Source organism: Amphiura filiformis, chromosome 20 (assembly GCF_039555335.1).
Source record: "Amphiura filiformis chromosome 20, Afil_fr2py, whole genome shotgun sequence".
NCBI lineage: Eukaryota > Metazoa > Echinodermata > Ophiuroidea > Amphilepidida > Amphiuridae > Amphiura > Amphiura filiformis.
The window spans coordinates 64,302,503-64,322,578 of NC_092647.1; the positions used below are offsets into that span (position 1 = coordinate 64,302,503).

The 20,076-nt window shown below is 38.9% G+C and overlaps 1 protein-coding gene across 1 annotated transcript in view; it reads right to left on the reverse strand.

Annotated features, from left to right (window-relative positions):
* Positions 1 to 20,076, reverse strand: part of LOC140142545 (interleukin enhancer-binding factor 2 homolog) — a gene marked incomplete at its 5' end in the record, with an annotated part of 86,112 nt that overhangs the window by 57,549 nt on the left and 8,487 nt on the right. Inside the window, 4 exon segments of the mRNA XM_072164540.1 lie at positions 6,619 to 6,795; positions 13,552 to 13,639; positions 14,446 to 14,524; positions 15,794 to 15,976. Coding sequence (XP_072020641.1) covers positions 6,619 to 6,795; positions 13,552 to 13,639; positions 14,446 to 14,524; positions 15,794 to 15,976 — 527 coding nt within the window.

Below are 20,076 nucleotides of genomic sequence, written 5' to 3' on the forward strand. Positions count from 1 at the left end.
TGAGTAATGAATAGCTTGATACATGGCTACATAATAGACAACCAAAGGAATTAGCAAAGTCCACATGGAAGGCCAAAACTATAATCATTCTGAACATTGCAGAAGGTTTCTGTCCGAGTTCCAGGTCATGTGATGTAACACAGGGATGGCACACAGCCTGGGGCTTAACCACAGAGGGCAGGTAAAATTGTGACAAAAACAACAACAATTCTGTTCAATCGAGAGCCTTTTGGATGCTCTTCCATCTTCAATAAATGTTTAAATGACAAAATGTTAGCCCTTCAGAGCATCAAGGTAGGTTACACTCCTGCCTCCTCTCCTGGAAAGAATGAAAATTTCTGTTAAATCAGCCCATTTTCTGGAGACAATTTCCCCTTCTATATCATAAGGAAATTCTTAAGCACTTGCACAATTATATTTGCTCCTATCCAGTTTCATGCTACCCACTAGGCATATCAAAACATTTCACAACTTCATGCACAATTCACTTGCATTTCTATGGTTTGAAAATAAAACACACGGTTTGTGAGTGGGGAGCAATTATTTTTGCACTTCAATGAAGGGATTCACAAGACTTTTTTGTAAATCCCCCCACCACACACACCCCCATCCCCACCCCACCCACAAACTTAATTTCAAGTTGTAAATTAAATCACAGCCTCAGAAACATAATATATTATCACTCACTATACACTATGTGTGGAGAAGGGTATGTTATCATCACAGGCTGGAATAGTTTTTAAAGGTTGGAAATCAGGACATTCCCTTTTAACAAAACCATCAACACACCCAGTAATCCAACATCAATTAATTTTAACCTCTAAATTATCCTTCAATATTTATCCTTATTAGTGTTTGAAATGTTTGTTTCAATTAAAATAACCGTTTGCAGGTGGTATTGGTTTATTTGCCAATCAACAGCTTTTTACATTCACTCCTGTGTGCCCATGAACTTATTGTAACAGTCCATAAGATATTTACTTACAAACCCATTTGAGAATTTCAACATCATTTTCCATTACTTATTTCTCCTCGCTAAATAGAACCAGACGGCAACATTCTCTCTTGATACCTCCCATGATTGACTACTTTTCACTTCATTAACCATAACAATGCAACATAAAATACAATTTATTACAACAACATAACATACCGAACTAATTTATCACAACATTGTGAACATAACAATCAAAACATATCGGTACATCTGTGATAAATTTCTGTTGAGGCGTCGCTTCCCTCCTTTAAGTTGACTCATCTGTTTCTGAATTTATGATGTAAACATATGGAGTTATATTTTTTTCGTGACATTCTCACTTTATGGGGATAATTGACATTAACAGGGGAAGAGAGGTAAAATGTGAAGCAGTATGTTGTATCAACATCACTGTCCAGTGTCCACTTATCTTATTCTTAACCTTTGCACATTTTGCCCATTCACATAAAATACACTGTATACAAATGAATGTGCACAATTCTTGTAATCAACTACAACAAATTTGCAAATTAAGAGACATATAGACAGACCATTACAGGTATTACAGAGTTTTTGTAAAACTCATTATTTTTGTATCAACATTTTTCACAATGTCCGCTAATCTTACGAACATTTTGTTTGCTCCTAATATGCCTACCTTAAAAATTTATTTGTAAAATAGTTGGCAGATTATGCCAACATCAAAAGAGACAATTTTGACAAATGAGTAACTAACCACGCCAAGTAGTATTGATGAAATGCTTTATGCTTTGCATGCTGGTCATAGGATTCAACATACAAAGTCCCAAGTTTTAAGTTTCTCACAATATCAAGAGGTATCTCTAGAACCACTAAACCAATACTGGGCTTGTTTGTACTAATGCACAAATCAATTGTAGTCCCGGCCCCCAGGGCCTGGCAATAGCGGGTCCGGCGGGGACTTGGCCGGGATGTAACAGCTCAATGTGTCCACGAAAAGTGCGAGGGACGAAGCGGGAAGTGTACGGGGATGTAATGCCTCTCAAACAGGCCGGGATCTACCCCGGGAGTGTACCCGGGATGTAATAGAAGAGTACTCACAACTGTGCCGGATCGTATGTGGGGGAAACACTCGTGGGGACTTCGAACATGGTGCCCGGGGCTAGGGGGTGGGGACTTGGCCCCCCGGCCTGTACACGGAAATAGTGCCCCACCCTGCGGGGACTAAGCCGGGACTGTAACACATTTGTAACAGTTTCCAAAATTACATCCCCGGGTAGGTCCCCGCTATCCCCGGCCCCTGGGGGGCCGGGACTACAATTGATTTGTGCATAATTTTAATGCATTTTCATGCTGATTACAAATATGGTCCTCATAATATTCAATTCTGAATTTTGGAATTTTAAAGAAAATTTGAAAGCTGTCATCTGCAGTTGAAAGCATAGTTGTGAGACTATGAGCTTTGGTAATGCCAATATGTATTCTACTGTGGTTTGTGCCTTCATCTCAATTTCACTATTGCAATCGTTGGCCTTGTTAGATCACGATTGTGTCCGAGTGTCTCATATAAAGGGTTAACACTGACAAGGTGATAACAAGTAGGGTGTTAATGGAGGATCAGCCCTGGAACCCTTTTTGTCATCTTGATGGATCACTCATGATAAATAAAGCATTGGGACATTCCAGTTGAAATCCATACGCCCCCTATGGAAGACATGACCTTAATCTCCCACACAAGGGGTGTAAATTTCAAATGGAGTCACTAATTTAAGTAACCGCATTTGAAATTCTCACTCCCTGTGTGAAAGGTTTAAGGTCATGTCTTCCATTGGGGTATGGATTTCAACTGTAACAGCCCATTACATCGGCCTATCCCTCTCATTAATCAAATGACTTGGTATGGATTTCGGATTCCTTATACAAACAGAATGCATGCTATACAAGTTTATATATTTGGACCCAATAAGGCAAAACAAGAAGGAGGTCAAGAAATTACAATTTTGGCATGAAGCGGACAGTTCCTGAAAATTACACCACACTTAACTTACTCAAGTTACGCTCTTCTAAAAGATGAAACACTCCTAAAGTTCATTTGCCCATGAGCAGTTCATATGCGAATTTGTTTACACTACCTTTTAATGCAGCTTTTATATCATTGAAGAAATTATTTAATAAGTTGATAGGGAAAATTGAGTTGTAAATCATAGTCACACAGCCTCAGAAAACATACAATATACTGTCACTCACTGTACACTATGTGTGGAGAAGGGTATGTTATTATCACAGGCTGGAAGAGTTTTTCTGAACTTACGGTTCAAAATCAGAACATTCCCTGAAGAGAAATATTCTTTGAGATAGCATTTTAGAAATTCTGCCAAGTTCACTGGAGTTTTTAAGTGATAATCACTGGCAGGTAACACAAAGAGAAAAACTTGTTGTTAGAATACTTTAATTTACAGTAAAAACAGCAGTACAAAACCCAGGATAAATAAATGCATATCATCTGGAATGCATGGGAAATGAGTTGGAGCAATGGGCAATCTGAATATCCCATACCAGCCCCAAATATTGGATGGCCAAAGTATTATTTTACACTTGTTATCAGTCATTCTGAGTAGTGAGTATTTTTCAATCAGTCTATATAGTATTGGTCATTACAGGTGACAGCTCATAAATCAAATACCACACATTTTATCATGTCCCCCTATCTATCAAATAAATCATGGCACATTGAATGTTGTTATTAATCACTCCTACTCACCCCTACCCAAATGACATACTTGTGTATATATCTTATTAGCTTCCTTATTTGGTGTGTTGATTATGAGTGTGGGTAATAAAATAAATGCACCGGCATAATTTGATGTGTTAGTATGAGGAAGTCAATCCTCACATAGTTGCCTTGTGTTGAATGAATCCATTAATTGCAGCATTTTCAGCATCCTTTCATCCTAAAAACACTGCTCTTCAAAAAGTTATTTATTATGCGATTAATTTCTGCAGCTTTTGATGTTACTTGTAAAGCAACTACATTGTTCCACAAAGTATCTTTTAAGATCTTAAAGAACATCTATCCCTCAACAACATCTTTGTACTTCTTAATATCACTGTTTATAAACAGTGATATATACCTATAGATTCCTGCCATCTGATTGGTTAAAAGTGGGGGCATTGTTTTAACTATGCCATGTATTTGTGAGAATTTTATCAAAATAAACTATTGACCGGTCAGGTGCATCCCGATCAAATTGCATAATCGCAACATCCACGTACATCCATTCGGTATATAAAACAAATATTGACTGCTTAATATTCGGAACATGGTTTAAATCATTGCACCTCGGGTCATAGCATGGTTTTGAGATCACCTTAGGCCTATAATTTTAACCATGCCCCTCATAGCAGTCAATATTTGTATACTATAAGGAACAAAATGCAGCTATTGGAGTACTGACTTTCTTGCACTAACATTACATCACATGTTCACTATCCGTGAGTGATGAGCGTGTCTGCTTTAATTGCCTTGTGAAATTAAATCATTGATTAATGACCACGCTTTTCACAAAACCGTGTTGACATTCCCCGCTTTTAATTTCAATCATCGTGACATTAGTGTCACCTAAGTATGATTGGACACAATCCTTACTTTACCAATCCCATAATTCATAGCAACCAGGGGGTATTAGAACCCAATCCCACAATTCATACCAGCCAAGGGGTATTAGAACCCAATCCCGCAATTCATAGCAGCCAGGGGGTATTAGAACCCAATCCCACAATTCATAGCAGCCAGGGGGTATTAGAACCCAATCCCACAATTCATAGCAGCCAGGGGGTATTAGAACCCAATCCCGCAATTCATAGCAGCCAGGGGGTATTAGAACCCAATCCCACAATTCATAGCAGCCAGCCAGGGGGTATTAGAACCCAATCCCGCAATTCATAGCAGCCAGGGGTATTAGAACCCAATACCACAATTCATACCAGCCAAGGGGTATTAGAACCCAATCCCGCAATTCATAGCAGCCAGAGGGTATTAGAACCCAATCCCACAATTCATAGCAGCCAGGGGGGTATTAGAAGGGGGAGTATGCCCTTTACCAAACTGGCTAGCTCATTTCACTGGGCAGAAACTGAATCGATATAATAATTCCAATATTTTGTAGCTTTGCTAAGTACTCAAATATTCTCAGATATACAAATGTACTTTATTTAACACCATCCTGACACCATTGACTAGTAACTTTGCTGTTGGGCTGATAAAATGCACAAATTATCATCCCATTTGGCTTAATCACAGACGAACAGTACTGATGAAGCATGGCTATGCTTTTGGAAATGCAATCTACTCACAACATTTTACCATCTATATTATTTGGTTCACTAGTTTGAAATATGCCCTACTTTTTAAGATATATGTTGATATATTTAAAACCAGATATAAACTCTAAATCTTCTATACAATTTTTAGCAAAATGGTTTGGATATATCCACTTAACAAAATGTAGGCTACTACATTTAAAGCTAGATGGGCTCCTAATTAATTTTTAACCACCAAAAATGAAGTACATAAGGCGACATATTATCGTCAAATTATATTCAAATACATCCATGAATTATTTATCTATCATAATCGTAAAACAATCTTGAATATTTGTTTTAAACCATAACTAATTAACTATTCGTCCTTTGCACAGATCGCTATCTTGCTACCAAAACAAGGTTCTCTCTGCAACACACATGCAAAAAGTGCATTTTTATTTCTCACGCTTTCTAGTTAAGCATTGGAAGGCTTTTGTAAAGCGTACGCAGTAAATAAAGCACGCATTTGACCTGTGTACACACACAACACACACTTTAAAGATAGAACCTTGTTTTGAGATGACTGTGCAAAGGACCAATAGAATACCTACTGCACCCAAAGATTAGATGCAGTACATTTTTTATAGCTATACATTTTTTGTCCCAAGAAATTGTATTTTTATATAATTTATTTAAGTGTAACTAGAAACGTCGCGGTTTTCGACGCAAGGCGTCGAGTGGGATGCCTCCACCATGGGGCGATTTAAATGTGTACAAATCCATTTTTAGTAATGTGACCTCAGATGACCCCTGGGTGACCCCGGATGATTCCAAAATGACATGCCATAAATTTGGCTCTAAATGTTGACTGTACCCACCAAGTTTCATGCCCATACGACCAATTTTATTAATTTGACCTTAGATGACCCCTGGGTGACCCCAGATGACCCCGAAATGACCTTCAAAAAATTTGACTCTAAATGTTGACTGTACCTACCAAGTTTCATGCCCATACGACAGTTTTTAGTAATTTGACCTCAAATGACCTTTGACCTCAGTATATGACCTTGAACCCCACCCAAAAAAAAGTAGCCAGAGTTTTTGACCATGACCCACCTATCCTGAAAATTTGAAGTCAATCCGCCCATCCATCCCCGAGATACAGCATCCGGACGGACGGACGGACGGAAGCACGGAAGCTCGGAAGCTCGGACATTGCAAAAACAGTATGCCTCGCGGTGGAGGCATAAAAATGGAATGCCTTTCTGGCCATGATGCCTTTTAAACATCCCGACACTCTTTCTGTGCTTTTGATGTTATTGTGTCAAATAAAGTTGATTTCTTTCTTTTTGTTGTCTTACCTGCTGTTCCAGTGTCAAGGTTGTATGCACCCTCATTCCATTCCCTTCACATGGGTCTACAATGCCTACTGATCTTGGCAGGAAGAATCCAGCAGATAACAAGGAGAGACAGCGACGGAATGCAATGTTGATAGATAGTGGGGTTCTGCTTGGGTTATTCATTATGGCATAGTGAGCCTGAGGAAATTAGACAAAGAAAAGAGAACAAAATGAAAATACTATTGCAATCACTTAACTGCTTTAAATTATTGCTGCAGATGCAATTTAGGCCAAGGAGAAGAATAGGTTATTTAAAGTCTCACCAAAATGAGCATATAGATTTTAATATTCATATTTTAACACACATTTCTATTCCTTTTCCATGTAGGATGATATATCACAAACTCTCTGTTTCCAATCATGGTAATCAATTGCCTTAGATCATAATTATCTGAATTTGGGCTATTCTAGTTGAAATCCATACACCACCTGTAGAGACATGAACTTTATCTTCCACACAGGGAGTGTGAATTTCAAATGGGGTCATCTGAATGGGTGATTCCATTTGAAATCTACACACCTGTGTGGGAGATTAAGGTCACACAGGGTGTGCATAGGTTTCAGCTGCAATAGCCCATTGGTTCTTCTCAGTTTATAGATATCACATTCACACAGTAATTGTACAAAGGTAACAGAAATATCACAATCAGTTCACATCTCCCCAGATGAGTAATCACAATATCATTTTGTCCAATAATGCTAATCAATAATCTCAGAGCAAGGATAGAATAACACCTGCCAGGTGAAATCATGCTTTTATAAAAACATAAATGAATGAATTCATGATTAAGAGCATTATTTATGAGCAGGTTAAAAACTATGTCATCAGCTGGCACTTTGTAAAAAATACTCAAAATGTGTGAACGTCTGAAGGTGTATTCACAAGAAAATATGATACCCCGGCCCCAGGTCTATGAGGATGTTTTATATTTTCTGTTCAGATTGCCATTAACCCCCCAAAAAAGAGATTTATTTGCTTGTCATATACCACACTTGATAGATGGGTCGCTTGACAAATGGTTCCCCCCATGGATCACAAACTGCCAAAATGCTGTATGTTAAACATTCTGACTTTTTATTTTACATGTAAGCATCCGTAAAATATCTGTGCAGCGAGTCAAATGCTACATAAAGCATAAAAACAACATCACTGGCTCATATGATAGTCTCTACAGCATTCTCTTATGGGAATTAGTATTTAGATACATGTTGAAACTTGAAATGCCTGCAATGGACATTCAATAAAAACAAAAAACACATAAGCAGTAGATTTTCAACATCAGAAGAGCTTTGATATAAAGGATACTTTCGTTTGACCTACACAGTGATGCCAGTGGCCTGAAGTGACTTTGCAGGAAAAGCCTGAAAAAGCACACAAATTTGGGCTATAAAGCCTCAAAATGGGCTGAAAATAAACAAGTGCAGAAATTTGGAGTAACAAAAAGTAGGAAATCAGGCAATTGAATAAAAACTGGCCTCCCTGCTAACAGTAGAATACAATGATTAGAGGCACACTTTTGTTTCCTCACATACAGATGTACAGAACAGGTGCTTGTATTACAATACTTATGATGAATTACATTGTTATGATATATTAGTCAAGTCAACCAGGGCACCTATTTGTTAGAATTTTTCACCTTGCCTGTACAGGTCATAATCCATCATAACACTTCAATTCTATCCATACAGGGAATTACATAATAAAATATAAAAGAATTACATTATGTGATGGATGATGACTTCAATAACATATCTGACTAACATGCATAAGACATCATTAATATTCAATGATGTAAAGGTAACCTGACACTTTACCATAACCCAGTTATCATTCTTATGGATTATGTACCGTATTCATTCCAATAAGCGCCCAGGGCACTTAACTAAGTCATTTTGGGTGGGCGCTTATTTCTTACCTTGTTTACCTAAGTTTTTCGTAAGGGGCGTTTATTAGAGACAAATTTTCGTATGTTATAAAAGGGTCCCGAGACGTTTCACTGTATCGACATCTATCTGTCACTTCCACATTAATGGTACCCTTTAGCAAATTGAAAATACCATGGGTGGGCGCTTATTGGGGCATGGGCGCGTATTGGAATGAATATGGTAATCCAAAAGCTGCCAAGTTTATCAGTTGTTGCATTCTTGGTACAGTAGCTTAAACACATTATATGCAAATGTGCTCATTAATATTCATGTACATGCAGGTAACTTCTGACTTGAGGGTAACTTGCCACATAACTGCATAACACCAGAACTTGTCATCCCTATCACCCCACCAACTCTGTAGTTCAACGACTGTTGGATTTTGACAGTAGAGAAATAAGTTTGGCGTTTCTTTAGAGACACAGCGTCTCGTGCTATTTCTCTGTGTTACAATGGTAGTATTAAAGTTTGTCTGGCTTATAATTGGCGAAATTTATTTATTTATTGTAACTGCATGGAACTGCACGCCAGCCACACTTTAACATTGGTTGATTTTCTCCAGTGATTGACACTTACAAGTAAATTAATAATCCATGGATTGGGAGACTCACAAACTTAGTAAATGTGTCCTTAGATAACACATACCAACACTCTCTCCCTTTACCAACCTGTGCTTACATACTCAACAGTCAAACAATCAAGCCTCAAAATAAGCAGATCTGGCCCAGGAGCCAAACATTTGGAAAAATCAGTTCCTGGTCCTGTGATTATCTAGTGAACCAGGAGCCAGTTTTTGGTTTTTTGGTTTTGTAGTGTCGGTGGACCTAGACCTAAATGCTAGGATCATTCATGATAAAACTAAAAAAAAAAAATAAAAAAAATTTTGAAATCATTAATAGAGTATGACATGAATACAAAATATCAATTTGCCAGCCTTAGTACACATTAAATACAAAACCTGCTTTAACAACCAGGCTCTATTTAAAAAACATTAGAGCCTGGTTCATATGATTTTGGTGTGGACCAGGAGGCAAAATGTTATGACCAATGGGTAAATGGCTCCTGGGTGAATGCTTATTTTGAAGCTTGAAATCAATAATCCATGGGTTGAGAGGCTCCAACCCTGGGAACCTTGTCCTCAGATACTTCATAACACATATCGACTCTCTCTCTCCCCTTTACCAACCTGTACTGCATACTCACCAGTAAATCAATAATCCATGGGTTGAGAGGCTCCAACCCTGGGAACCTTGTCCTCAGACACTTCATAACACATATCGACCTCTCTCTCCCTTTACCAACCTGTATTGCATACTCACCAGTAAATCAATAATCCATGGGTTGAGAGGCTCCAACCCTGGGAACCTTGTCCTCAGATACTTCATAACACATATCGACCCTCTCTCTCCCCTTTACCAACCTGTATTGCATACTCACCAGTAAATCAATAATCCATGAGTTGAGAGGCTCCAACCCTGGGAACCTTGTCCTCAGACACTTCATAACACATATCGACCCTCGCTCTCCCTTTACCAACCTGTACTGCATACTCACCAGTAAATCAATAATCCATGGGTTGAGAGGCTCCAACCCTGGGAATCTTGTCCTCAGATACTTCATACCACATATCGACCCTCTCTCTCCCCTTTACCAACCTGTATTGCATACTCACCAGTAAATCAATAATCCATGGGTTGAGAGGCTCCAACCCTGGGAACCATGTCCTCAGATACTTCATAACACATATCGACCCTCTCTCTCCCCTTTACCAACCTGTATTGCATACTCACCAGTAAATCAATAATCCATGGGTTGAGAGGCTCCAACCCTGGGAACCTTGTCCTCAGATACTTCATAACACATATCGACCCTCTCTCTCCCCTTTACCAACCTGTATTGCATACTCACCAGTAAATCAATAATCCATGGGTTGAGAAGCTCCAACCCTGGGAACCTTGTCCTCAGACACTTCATAACACATATCGACCCTCGCTCTCCCCTTTACCACCCTGTATTGCATACTCACCCGTAAATCAATAGTCCATGGGTTGAGAGGCTCCAACCCTGGGAACCTTGTCCTCAGATACTTCATACCACATATCGACCCTCTCTCTCCCCTTTACCAACCTGTATTGCATACTCACCAGTAAATCAATAATCCATGGGTTGAGAGGCTCCAACCCTGGGAACCTTGTCCTCAGATACTTAATAACACATATCGACCCTCTCTCTCCCCTTTACCAACCTGTACTGCATACTCACCAATAAATCAATAATCCATGGGTTGAGAGGCTCCAACCCTGGGAACCTTGTCCTCAGATATTTCATAACACATATCGACCCTCTCTCTCCCTTTACCAACCTGTATTGCATACTCACCAATAAATCAATCATCCATGGGTTGAGAGGCTCCAACCCTGGGAACCTTGTCCTCAGACACTTCATAACACATATCGACCCTCGCTCTCCCCTTTACCAACCTGTACTGCATACTCACCAATAAATCAATAATCCATGGGTTGAGAGGCTCCAACCCTGGGAACCTTGTCCTCAGACACTTCATAACACATATCGACCCTCGCTCTCCCCTTTACCAACCTGTACTGCATACTCACCAGTAAATCAATATTCCATGGGTTAAGAGGCTCCAACCCTGGGAACCTTGTCCTCAGATACTTCACAACACATATTGACTCTCTCTCTCCCCTTTACCAACCTGTACTGCATACTCACCAGTAAATCAATAATCCATGGGTTGAGAGGCTCCAACCCTGGGAACCTTGTCCTCAGATACTTCATAACACATATTGACTCTCTCTCTCCCCTTTACCAACCTGTACTGCATACTCACCAGTAAATCAATAATCCATGGGTTGAGAGGCTCCAACCCTGGGAACCTTGTCCTCAGACACTTCATAACACATATCGACCCTCGCTCTCCCCTTTACCAACCTGTACTGCATACTCACCAATAAATCAATAATCCATGGGTTGAGAGGCTCCAACCCTGGGAACCTTGTCCTCAGATATTTCATAACACATATCGACCCTCTCTCTCCCCTTTACCAACCTGTACTGCATACTCACCAGTAAATCAATAATCCATGGGTTGAGAGGCTCCAACCCTGGGAACCGAGTCCTCAGATACTTCATAACACATATCGACCTCTCTCTCCCTTTACCAACCTGTACTGCATACTCACCAATAAATCAATAATCCATGGGTTGAGAGGCTCCAACCCTGGGAACCTTGTCCTCAGACACTTCATAACACATATCGACTCTCGATCTCCCCTTTACCAACCTGTACTGCATACTCACCAATAAATCAATAATCCATGGGTTGAGAGGCTCCAACCCTGGGAACCTTGTCCTCAGATACTTAATAACACATATCGACCCTCTCTCTCCCTTTACCAACCTGTACTGCATACTCACCAATAAATCAATAATCCATGGGTTGAGAGGCTCCAACCCTGGGAACCTTGTCCTCAGATATTTCATAACACATATCGACCCTCTCTCTCCCTTTACCAACCTGTACTGCATACTCACCAATAAATCAATAATCCATGGGTTGAGAGGCTCCAACCCTGGGAACCTTGTCCTCAGACACTTCATAACACATATCGACCCTCGCTCTCCACTTTACCAACCTGTACTGCATACTCACCAATAAATCAATAATCCATGGGTTGAGAGGCTCCAACCCTGGGAACCTTGTCCTCAGACACTTCATAACACATATCGACCCTCGCTCTCCCATTTACCAACCTGTACTGCATACTCACCAATAAATCAATAATCCATGGGTTGAGAGGCTCCAACCCTGGGAACCTTGTCCTCAGATACTTAATAACACATATCGACCCTCGCTATCCCCTTTACCAACCTGTACTGCATACTCACCAATAAATCAATAATCCATGGGTTGAGAGGCTCCAACCCTGGGAACCTTGTCCTCAGATATTTCATAACACATATCGACCCTCTCTCTCCCCTTTACCAACCTGTACTGCATACTCACCAATAAATCAATAATCCATGGGTTGAGAGGCTCCAACCCTGGGAACCTTGTCCTCAGACACTTCATAACACATATCGACCCTCGCTCTCCCCTTTACCAACCTGTACTGCATACTCACCAATAAATCAATAATCCATGGGTTGAGAGGCTCCAACCCTGGGAACCTTGTCCTCAGATACTTAATAACACATATCGACCCTCTCTCTCCCCTTTACCAACCTGTACTGCATACTCACCAATAAATCAATAATCCATGGGTTGAGAGGCTCCAACCCTGGGAACCTTGTCCTCAGATATTTCATAACACATATCGACCCTCTCTCTCCCTTTACCAACCTGTACTGCATACTCACCAATAAATCAATAATCCATGGGTTGAGAGGCTCCAACCCTGGGAACCTTGTCCTCAGACACTTCATAACACATATCGACCCTCGCTCTCCCTTTACCAACCTGTACTGCATACTCACCAGTAAATCAATAATCCATGGGTTGAGAGGCTCCAACCCTGGGAACCTTGTCCTCAGACACTTCATAACACATATCGACCCTCTCTCTCCCCTTACCAACCTGTATTGCATACTCACCAATAAATCAATAATCCATGGGTTGAGAGGCTCCAACCCTGGGAACCTTGTCCTCAGATACTTAATAACACATATCGACCCTCTCTCTCCCCTTTACCAACCTGTACTGCATACTCACCAATAAATCAATAATCCATGGGTTGAGAGGCTCCAACCCTGGGAACCTTGTCCTCAGATATTTCATAACACATATCGACCCTCTCTCTCCCCTTTACCAACCTGTACTGCATACTCACCAATAAATCAATAATCCATGGGTTGAGAGGCTCCAACCCTGGGAACCTTGTCCTCAGACACTTCATAACACATATCGACCCTCTCTCTCCCCTTTACCAACCTGTATTGCATACTCACCAATAAATCAATAATCCATGGGTTGAGAGGCTCCAACCCTGGGAACCTTGTCCTCAGATATTTCAGAATACTAATCAGCACCTTAATGCTAGAAAAACAGAAACAACATTGTGTTACAATCAAGACATTCCAAAGAAAACGCTGTATGAGTAAAATATCAACTATTCTTTGGTTCACCTCAAGTACAGTAGTGACGTCAATCCTTTTTCGCGGTTTCACTGCAAGCGTGCGTGTACGCTCTGCATGATTAAATACAGCAACCAGTGAAATGTGCACTAACGTCACTAATGAAATCGAGGCAAACATATGTGCAAAACTAACACAAGTAAATACCATTTGTGACACGATCAAGGGAAATGAGTTGGATGTACGCTAATATTGAGTTTGAGATATTGGCAAAGAAAGTGTTAAAATTCTTTTTTTGTTTTACATTGTTTTCAGCGATTGATCAAGTGACGTAACTTTGCAAAGAAAAGTCATATTAACATGGGGTTTTCAGTTTCTGAAAACTAGAAATGTCCTCTTTAGAAACATGTGTAAAACTTATTTTGACCATGGTCTACATGTGACTCATTCCCCTTTATCATGTCACATTTATGTTACCTGAAGTTGTGACAACTTTTAAAAAACCTATTAAGTGTTATAATATGAACTTGGTGTTCAAAAAGTGACAAATACAATTCTTCAAAATAGTCTACATAACAATTATTTATCTATTGAAAATAAAGTTTTATATTGATATGATCTATGAACCTCTACGTATCTTTATGAGGGCCATTTTGAATATGTAAGCCTTGCTGAAGTTTAATACACATTTTTTTTAAATTCAGATTTACAATTATTCAAACTCCATTTCTGACCTCATAGAACCTTCATTACAATCTGTAAGCTTACCTTGAGTGGTGTGCGTTTTCTTCAAACCAACGGGCGTGTCTAACAGCTGCTAATGATGCCTGCATTACTTTAGCTGGCACTGAAATAAACAAACAACACACAGACATAAATTGCTATACAAATGCACTTTATAAGTGTGTACCAAACAAATTTTCAATAATCTGTGATAATATATTCATAACCTCATGAATATGTGATGTGTTTAATCAAATCACGGACGCAAATGCAGGTTATTGCAAAAGTATAATGAACGCGTCTCATAAAACAGTGGCATGATCGACGGTAAATAAACATTATTTTTTCTTTTTCACCACGTTCGCCGTCGCAAATAATAAAGGAGACAAGTAGAAAAAGTGATCCTCAGGACCTCAGGTTTACGAGACCTATGCCTTAACCACTTGGCCACGGGAGCTTCATGATTAGGCTGGTTGAAATTTATCACTTAAACTTATCTCCTCCCCGCAAATAGCCCATAGTAGCTAGGGCAGTAAATGCGTAGAAATAAATTGTGTTACATAACGTGATACGATTGAACAATTTACACGGGCGCTGGCCGACGATAGGGTCATCGCATGATTGCGTGCTAGTGTGACTGGTTGCTAGCGGTAATTACCTCAATGGGCTATTCGATATTTTACATGGAAAACAAAAGATACAGTTAAAATAGTATTTTGTTTTTAAATTTAAAAGAAGAAAATGTGACGTAAATTGTCGGCACAAATGTTAAATTCGCCTGGTCGATTTTTTTGTAGGGTAGGTTACTAAAATAATTAAAATTGGCTATATTTAACAACGTTTTATGGCATAAAATAACATAAAATGCTATTTTGTTTTGTTCAAAATATTAAATCGACGTAATGAATGATAATATTAACTTTGCACCATCTATTTTGAGGTTATTGTGTGAAATTGTCGGGTTTCGTTTTGGGCCTCTCTATTTTTCCTCTCGGGAAAATACCTCAGCCCAAATCAAAAGCCTCCGATTTCACACAATGACCTTAAAATAGATGGTGCAAAGTTAGTATTGTCTAAATAATGTGCCATTATATGATGTGTCGAGACAAATCAGTGCATACTTTGAATAATGGACGGTGGAGACAATATAATTACAGATACAGCAACTTTACTTGGGAAGGAAGAATGTGCTATTCCTGTTAAAATCCATACACCCCTATTGAAGACATGACCTTAATCTGCCACACAGTGAGTGTGAATTTCAAATTGGGATTAGCTGAATGAGTGACTCCATTTGAAATCTACATCCTTGTGTGGGAGATTCAGGTAATGTCTTCCATAAGGGATGTATGGATTTCAACTGGCATAACCCAATGCCAAACTGTATACTTACAGTGTATACTAGGGTCCAACTTCTTCAAATTTGGTGGGATGGTGGTTACTCTGATCTTGACAGTTGCATCTGCACTGCTGACCTCACAGCCGGACTCATTGGTCAGCATGGTCAGAATCTCATTGGGCTCTGTCTCCTTGACTCCTTCTACAACTTTGTTGCCAAGAGCAGTCACTGCTTCAGCTGAAAGAAAGGAAAGTGCACAAGCATATTTATGATATTATTCATTGAAAATTATGTGGTATGTGCTGCCCCTAGATCAATCAGACAAACTATACAAAACAACTCATTCATATTCAATAATATGCATATAAGGTGACCTACTGACAGCCCCAGGATTCATGCTCTATCACTTTCCAAACTTTGAATTTCATTGGCAGTAGCATTTAGGCTATAAAGTGAATTGATCACATTCCTGACAAAATATGCAAATGAATTCTTTAACCCTAACACCAGTAAAAACCACAAAATACCACGATGAAAAATTCATAACATGCATGCATCCCAGGGTCTCATGCGCTAATCACCCGAAGTGTGATATGCTCACGGAATTGCTGGCCGGGCAGCAATAACCCGAGCAGCTACCGGTCCGCGATCGCTCGCTTGGCATGCGAGGGGTCAAAGGTTCAACCCGGGGTGCCAAGTCAAAATTCTTCTTCTTCTAGAAAAAGTCGGATCTTCTCTGACTTCCGATACCAAAAAGCATGGGTCAGTGTTAGGGTTAAAAAAGATGTATTTTTCCAGATTAGAGTGTCCTCTACCCTAACACCAGTAAAAACCACAAAATACCACGATGAAAAATTCATAACATACATGCATCCCAGGGTTCTGCGATGACGCAATCACCGGTGTGATATGCTCACGGAATTGCTGGCCGGGCAGCAATAACCCGAGAAGCTACGGTCCATGATCGTTCGCTTGGCATGCGAGGGGTCAAAGGTTCGAATCTCGGGGTGCCAAGTCAAAATTCTTCTTCTTCTTGAAAAATTTGGATCTTCTCTGACTTCCGATACCAAAAAGCATGGGTCAGTGTTAGGGTTAATATTCATAAAACCAATATTGTAACAGTTGCGTCAGAAACAAAATTACATTTCTTTTCCAAAAAATTTTAGTTTTCACTGTCAGATATGTCCCCTTTTGAAGGCCTTCTCCTCAGCAAATGTTACAATATGGCTTTAACATGCATCTATAACTTGGCACAGTAGAATACAATATCAGAATATTCTTGTCATTATTCTGCTTAACTATTAGAAAAGAAATCCGTGTTAACCAACCTCACATTTTCCCTGCAGCATTATTCTCAAGTATTGTTAGCCCTATATTATTTTGTTGAAGCACTTTGAACAAGAAATGCAGGTTACTGTCTGTATTTTCCACCTAACCTATCAATGTCATGTCTCATTTATTGTTGGATACAAAGGGCTAGACTACAAAATGTATGCACATTATTGCACCTGCTCATGTAGGTCACTGTGACATATATATATGGTCAGTATAACCTAGAAAAATCACAATGAGTATTAACTCAAGAAATTTAGATTTTCAAGAGAAATAAATCGCCTGTAGGACATATATTGCCAGTTTAGGGTCGCACCATTTTTGCACAAGTTGTGGAGGAGTTGCTAGCCTGAATTCCCGTTTTCTATGAAATATGCACTGACTGATGAAGTTTCACTGACTGATGAAGTTTCACTGACTGATGAAGTTTCACTGACTGATGAAGTTTCACTAACTGATGAAGTTTCACTGACTGATGAAGTTTCACTGACTGATGAAGTTTCACCGACTGATGAAGTTTCACTGACTGATGAAGTTTCACTGACTGATGAAGTTTCACTGACTGATGAAGTTTCACCGACTGATGAAGTTTCACTGACTGATGAAGTTTCACTGACTGATGAAGTTTCACCGACTGATGAAGTTTCACTGACTGATGAAGTTTCACCGACTGATGAAGTTTCACAGACTGATGAAGTTTCACTGACTGATGAAGTTTCACTGACTGATGAAGTTTCACTGACTGATGAAGTTTCACCGACTGATGAAGTTTCACTGACTGATGAAGTTTCAACTGATGCAGTTCACTGACTGATGAAGTTTCACTGAATGATGAAGTTTCACTGACTGATGAAGTTTCACTGACTGATGAAGTTTCACTGACTGATGAAGTTTCACCGACTGATGAAGTTTCACCGACTGATGAAGTTTCACCGACTGATGAAGTTTCACCGACTGATGAAGTTTCACCGACTGATGAAGTTTCACCGACTGATGAAGTTTCACCGACTGATGAAGTTTCACTGACTGATGAAGTTTCACCGACTGATGAAGTTTCACTGACTGATGAAGCTTCTCCTTATTTAATTTTACATTTTTTAAGAAATAAGTACATATAAGAATAATCATTTTAAGCTGAAGTTACACATCAACATTCATTGAGTACATAAATATGTGAAAGCTACATCTTAAGTTTGATCTACCATTTGCCAAAAAAAACCACACGCTCATTTGATAAAACAATTCAGAAGATGATCTTGGATGTAAAGATGGTTGCAGTGTCCAGTTGATAATCAATGTGGGACACCCTGTATAACTTGCTATGAAACAAGCATCCACCTAGCATGACTGCATTTACATTAATGTGTTCACACTCAGTAAAATGGAATGTTCAATCTGCAACCACTTAGTACACAGTCTAGGCAATTACCATCCTACCTACCCCAAGTAAATTGCCACTGACCCAATTATGTGTTTTAGTAGGGCTTGGGGACATGGGGAGCAAATAGCTGAAAATGTCGCATCTCTAGGTTATGCAATCAACCAAATGAGTTGCATGTCAAATATAATGTCAAATAATGACTATAATGTGCTTTATACAAAGGCTAATATATTCTGAAAACCTCATCACAATGAACTTAAAAGTTTCTAATAACATTATTTATTTATTTATACTGCTAAAAACATCATAAACAAGACATTACTAACTAATAACCCAAAATAAATGTTTTCAACTTAGTGCTTTTTTACACACTCACATCAGGATCGACAAAAGTACAAATTGGGGTTGTTATGGTGATGATGGATGTAACTTGAGTAGCTATGAAGGTAGGCATATTTTTTTATTTAATCATTACATCAATGTGTTTTAAACCAAAATCTCTTGAGAAGCATTCTGGGTTCCTATAGAGGGAGGCTTATTTCTCCAGAGTGAAAATTGAGAGACATATGACAGTAATGCACATCATTTAATACACCGCAAGAGATAGGCAGACTAACCAACAAACACAAACACTATTTAGTTTCCACATAAACCAGTTTAATATAAGACAGAAAGTTATTTGAAGCACAAATTTATATTTGCAGAATCTTTAGTGCGATGTGATCAACTGAATACCTGAGTAGAAAAAGGGCCCAACTCCATTTTTTACAAAAATGAGTTAGACCCAGCATTTTATTGCCAGCAGACTGTTCTTCCTTGTGTGTGAAAGATGAGCCAAAATTGTCTTCCACATACACTTAAGGGCTGGGGTATGAACGTTTGGACAGTATTTATTTTAAGACATTAGAGCACATCAGACATATCGAATTGCATTCTGAATACGAAGAATGTCCTTCTGATATCAAATAATTTTGATTTTTTGAAATTCGCAATATAATACACATTTTATGGCAAATCATTAAAAATTGATATTTTTGATGTTTAACAGTACTCGAAGTAAACTTTACAAATCTGATGATTTATACTTAAAGTATAGTAGGTGGGATGAAAAGCGACGATCAATTGAAAATTTTGATCTTTCAGATTGGAGATATGGATTTTTTTTCCAAAACACCAAAAAAATTAGGTCTTTTGGGGAAAAATCCATATCTTCAATATGAAAGGTCAAATTTTCAATTGACCGTCGGCTTTTCCTCCTCCTGCTACATACACTTTAAGAATATGTCATTAGATTTATATAATTTACTTGAGGACTGTTATATATCAAAAATTTGAAAATATCAAATTTTTATAATTTGTCATAAAATTTATTATATTGTGATTTTCAAAAAATGAAAATTATTTGATATCAGAAAGGCATGCTTCGTATTCAGAATGCAATTCGATAGTTCTGAGGTGCTCTCATGTCCCACAAAAATACTGTCGAAAACGCATAATAAACGCCATTTTAGATCCCTTAATCCTGTTTTTAACTTTTATTCATCCATGAAATCTGCTTTTCACTACAAAAACTTTCTTGCTAACATATCGTTATGAATTGCAGAGTGACTGAATCGAGAATTTT